This window comes from Sinocyclocheilus grahami, unplaced genomic scaffold (assembly GCF_001515645.1).
Source record: "Sinocyclocheilus grahami isolate Dianchi unplaced genomic scaffold, SAMN03320097.WGS_v1.1 scaffold704.1, whole genome shotgun sequence".
Lineage (NCBI taxonomy): Eukaryota > Metazoa > Chordata > Actinopteri > Cypriniformes > Cyprinidae > Sinocyclocheilus > Sinocyclocheilus grahami.
The window spans coordinates 616,488-620,120 of record NW_015505883.1 but is presented as its reverse complement, the minus strand read 5'-3'; the positions used below and the strand labels follow the sequence as shown (position 1 = coordinate 620,120).

General features: G+C 35.8%; 1 protein-coding gene across 1 annotated transcript in view; it reads left to right on the top strand.

The window, feature by feature from the left end:
• The first annotated feature begins 2,237 nt into the window (after window positions 1–2,237).
• LOC107559887 (HHIP-like protein 2) overlaps window positions 2,238–3,633 on the top strand; it is a 9,853-nt gene continuing 8,457 nt past the window's right edge. Inside the window, exon 1 of the mRNA XM_016243904.1 lies at window positions 2,238–2,576. Coding sequence (XP_016099390.1) covers window positions 2,238–2,576 — 339 coding nt within the window. The remainder of the gene's footprint in view (window positions 2,577–3,633) is intronic.

Below are 3,633 nucleotides of genomic sequence, written 5' to 3'. Positions count from 1 at the left end.
GAAGCGGAGTCCAGCCCGGGGTCGTCACATGTGGTTGTCGCAAGCCCGCCGGACACTCCTTCATCGAATCCACCGGCCGAGCCGTTCTCAATTGTATGTTCTCAAAAGTATGGCTACTCTGCTCACTCAAGGCCGCGGTGTGTGATGCTTTTTCGTTGTGAAACAAATCAGTGGTTAAGTTGTATTCAGATATTCAGATGTGTGCAGCACATTTTACGGAGGACTGTTTCTTGATCCTGGGAGAGTAGACTACAATGCCGGCTGTTCTGACTCACAGACTGTAAGTATGTTTTTTATATTTAAAGAATTTGCCACTGATGATTCAAACGCGAGTTTTTTGGGCAGTGTAGAGTAGCGCTTGTTGTTTGTCATTTCTCCGATCACAAATGCAGACATGGTTTTATGTTATGCTCCGCCAGACAGGGCATCACAGTATGGTAGGGGCCTAACATTTCCATCACACGCTTGAGGTATTCGGCCAATCACAACGCACTGGATAGCTGGCCAATCACAGCACACCTCGCTTTTCAGACCGATGAGCTTTGTAAAAATCAACGTGTTTCAGAAAGGCGGGGCATAGAGGAGAAACAATAATGTACATTATGTGGAAAATAATGTGTTTTTTGAACCTTAAACCGCATAAACACATTTCATTACACCAAATAATGTTCTTTATAGCAACATCATATGACCCCTTTAAGTTCAGTGCATTCATCCAGGCTAACTGTGGACGAAACTGTACAAGCTAAAGGCAGGTGTACTGCAGACATTATTACAAGCTGACAACATAGCCTGCAAAGTTGGACTATATTGGTTAACATCACACATATATGCTAAATTATAAGTGGGTTTACTTTTAACAGACCACAAATGTAGGTGAGAACACAACTCTAACAACATGTTCTCTACCTCAGTATCTGTTGTTAAGGTGATTTTGGAAAAGAAAAAAAAATGTTAACATGGGCAGATAAAAAGTAACATATTTAGCTTTAAATTTCTTCGAGGCAGATGAAAGACAGAATGAGAAGACTCATTAAATACAGCACATTAAACACTTTCCAGTTCATGTGGCTGGACCACAGCATATGGATGGATTATATGAATAATGTCATAAACTTAAAGAGCCATCTTTGAACTTGTCTGTCATTGAAAAGCAGCAGATGGCTTATGCATGTGTGATACAGACTTTCTTCTAAAAACATATAACGCTGTACAGTTATGAAAGTTAACCGATTGTAAGCAAGCAAGAATTTGGATAAGATCTGAAAAATTCTATGCTTCAAATTTATATACTTCAAATTCATTTAAAAGTCTATCAATCATGATGGTGAAATGATATAGGCTAAAAGAAATATAGCCTTTATAGTTACTGGCCATTAAACAGATGCATTCATAATTAGGGACAAAAAATCTTCTTGTGGTAGTATTTTTCAGTATATAGATTTTTGTTATAGTTTTCATCATATTGTATTATACTTAAACTAGACGCGTAAATCAATAGTGATTAATTTCAGTTTTCTTTTTATTTTACAGAAGGACATTTTTTGTCCACTAGGTGTCACACAAGTTTGTTTTCAGGGACATGAGTTTAACTGAATTAGTGTTGAATTCTTAATTTCATAAAGGCAGCAGAAACGTATCATGCTATTTTATATATATATATATATATAATTTTATATATGTAATAAAATAATAATAAAAAATAATAAACACCCAAACGGCAAAATGTAAATCAAGTATGGCTACTTGATTCGTTCGTTTTATTGATGTGGTGTGGGAACTATTTGATATGTCCTCGTACTTAACGGTTATACATCTGTTTAAAGGTAATGTAATAAATACTAACAGCCTTTACAGAAAATATAATAATAATTATTATTATTATCTACAAAATTAATTTCGATCAAAGTTTTGTAAATCAGGTATTTTTTCTTCTCAGAAGCGAGTTTTATATACAGTATCAGAAATGTAGCCTATCGAATTTACAAATGAATTGTATTTAACCAATAATTAAGCAAAAATATTTTATAGTTGTATGTACTGTGCGAATATTACATCGCTAATTTAGTATAGGAAGAATATGGTATTCTGATATCAAATGACAAACGCAGTCATTAAATGAAGAGTGGGGCAAGCGCACGCACGCACACACAGCATATGCTTGCTTAAGCAGACATACTGTACACGCACACGCTCAATAGCAAACACACTCCTTCACTCCTAAGCACAAGGCAAAAATGCCGAGAGAGCCGGATTCACTAAGTCGTGCAAAGATCCCTGATGATAGTTTCCTGAACAAGAGGACCAACTGGCTCCAAGGTCCCTTCAGACGAGTCATTATAATCATATACTTCTCTTATTTGAGAGCTACTTTGGCACATCCTCAGTGTTTGGACTACCAGCCACCTTTCAAACCTCCCTACCACCTTGAGTTTTGCAGGCACTATGAGAAACTTGGCTGTTGTGACCAAAAAATGGACAACCGTATTGCAATGAGATACTGGGATATAATGGACCTGATTGGTGATGAGGCATATGCAGTGTGCGGTGATTTGGTAAAAGATATTATGTGTCAGGTATGTCTGATCCTTCATTAACAAATAAGATGAAATTCCTACTGTAGTAAATTGCACTTTATATATATATTGTTTGTTTATGTTTTAACAAGGTTGTTTTTGAAATGTTGTGAAACATGTGTTAGAAGGTATCTGAAAAGTTGCACTTTCATATTATATTATATTACATTACACAACGATTTGAACAATTAATAGTGCCCTGAAGAACATTATATTTAATATCCTGCATTTGCCCATTGCTCTCTTATATTAAATAGCTTAATATCAAATCTGAAATGTAAGGGATGTAATTCGGACTTCTTTTTTTTAATAGTTTGGAAAAGTTTGCTTTTAACAACAGAATAGAGTGTAGTCTACATATATGATATCTTAATACGTTTAAATGCTTAAATGATTTTAATTATTATTATTATCTACAAAATTAATTTCGATCAAAGTTTTGTAAATCAGGTATTTTTTCTTCTCAGAAGCGAGTTTTATATACAGTATCAGAAATGTAGCCTATCGAATTTACAAATGAATTGTATTTAACCAATAATTAAGCAAAAATATTTTATAGTTGTATGTACTGTGCGAATATTACATCGCTAATTTAGTATAGGAAGAATATGGTATTCTGATATCAAATGACAAACGCAGTCATTAAATGAAGAGTGGGGCAAGCGCACGCACGCACACACAGCATATGCTTGCTTAAGCAGACATACTGTACACGCACACGCTCAATAGCAAACACACTCCTTCACTCCTAAGCACAAGCCAAAAATGCCGAGAGAGCCGGATTCACTAAGTCGTGCAAAGATCCCTGATGATAGTTTCCTGAACAAGAGGACCAACTGGCTCCAAGGTCCCTTCAGACGAGTCATTATAATCATATACTTCTCTTATTTGAGAGCTACTTTGGCACATCCTCAGTGTTTGGACTACCAGCCACCTTTCAAACCTCCCTACCACCTTGAGTTTTGCAGGCACTATGAGAAACTTGGCTGTTGTGACCAAAAAATGGACAACCGTATTGCAATGAGATACTGGGATATAATGGACCTGATTGGTGATG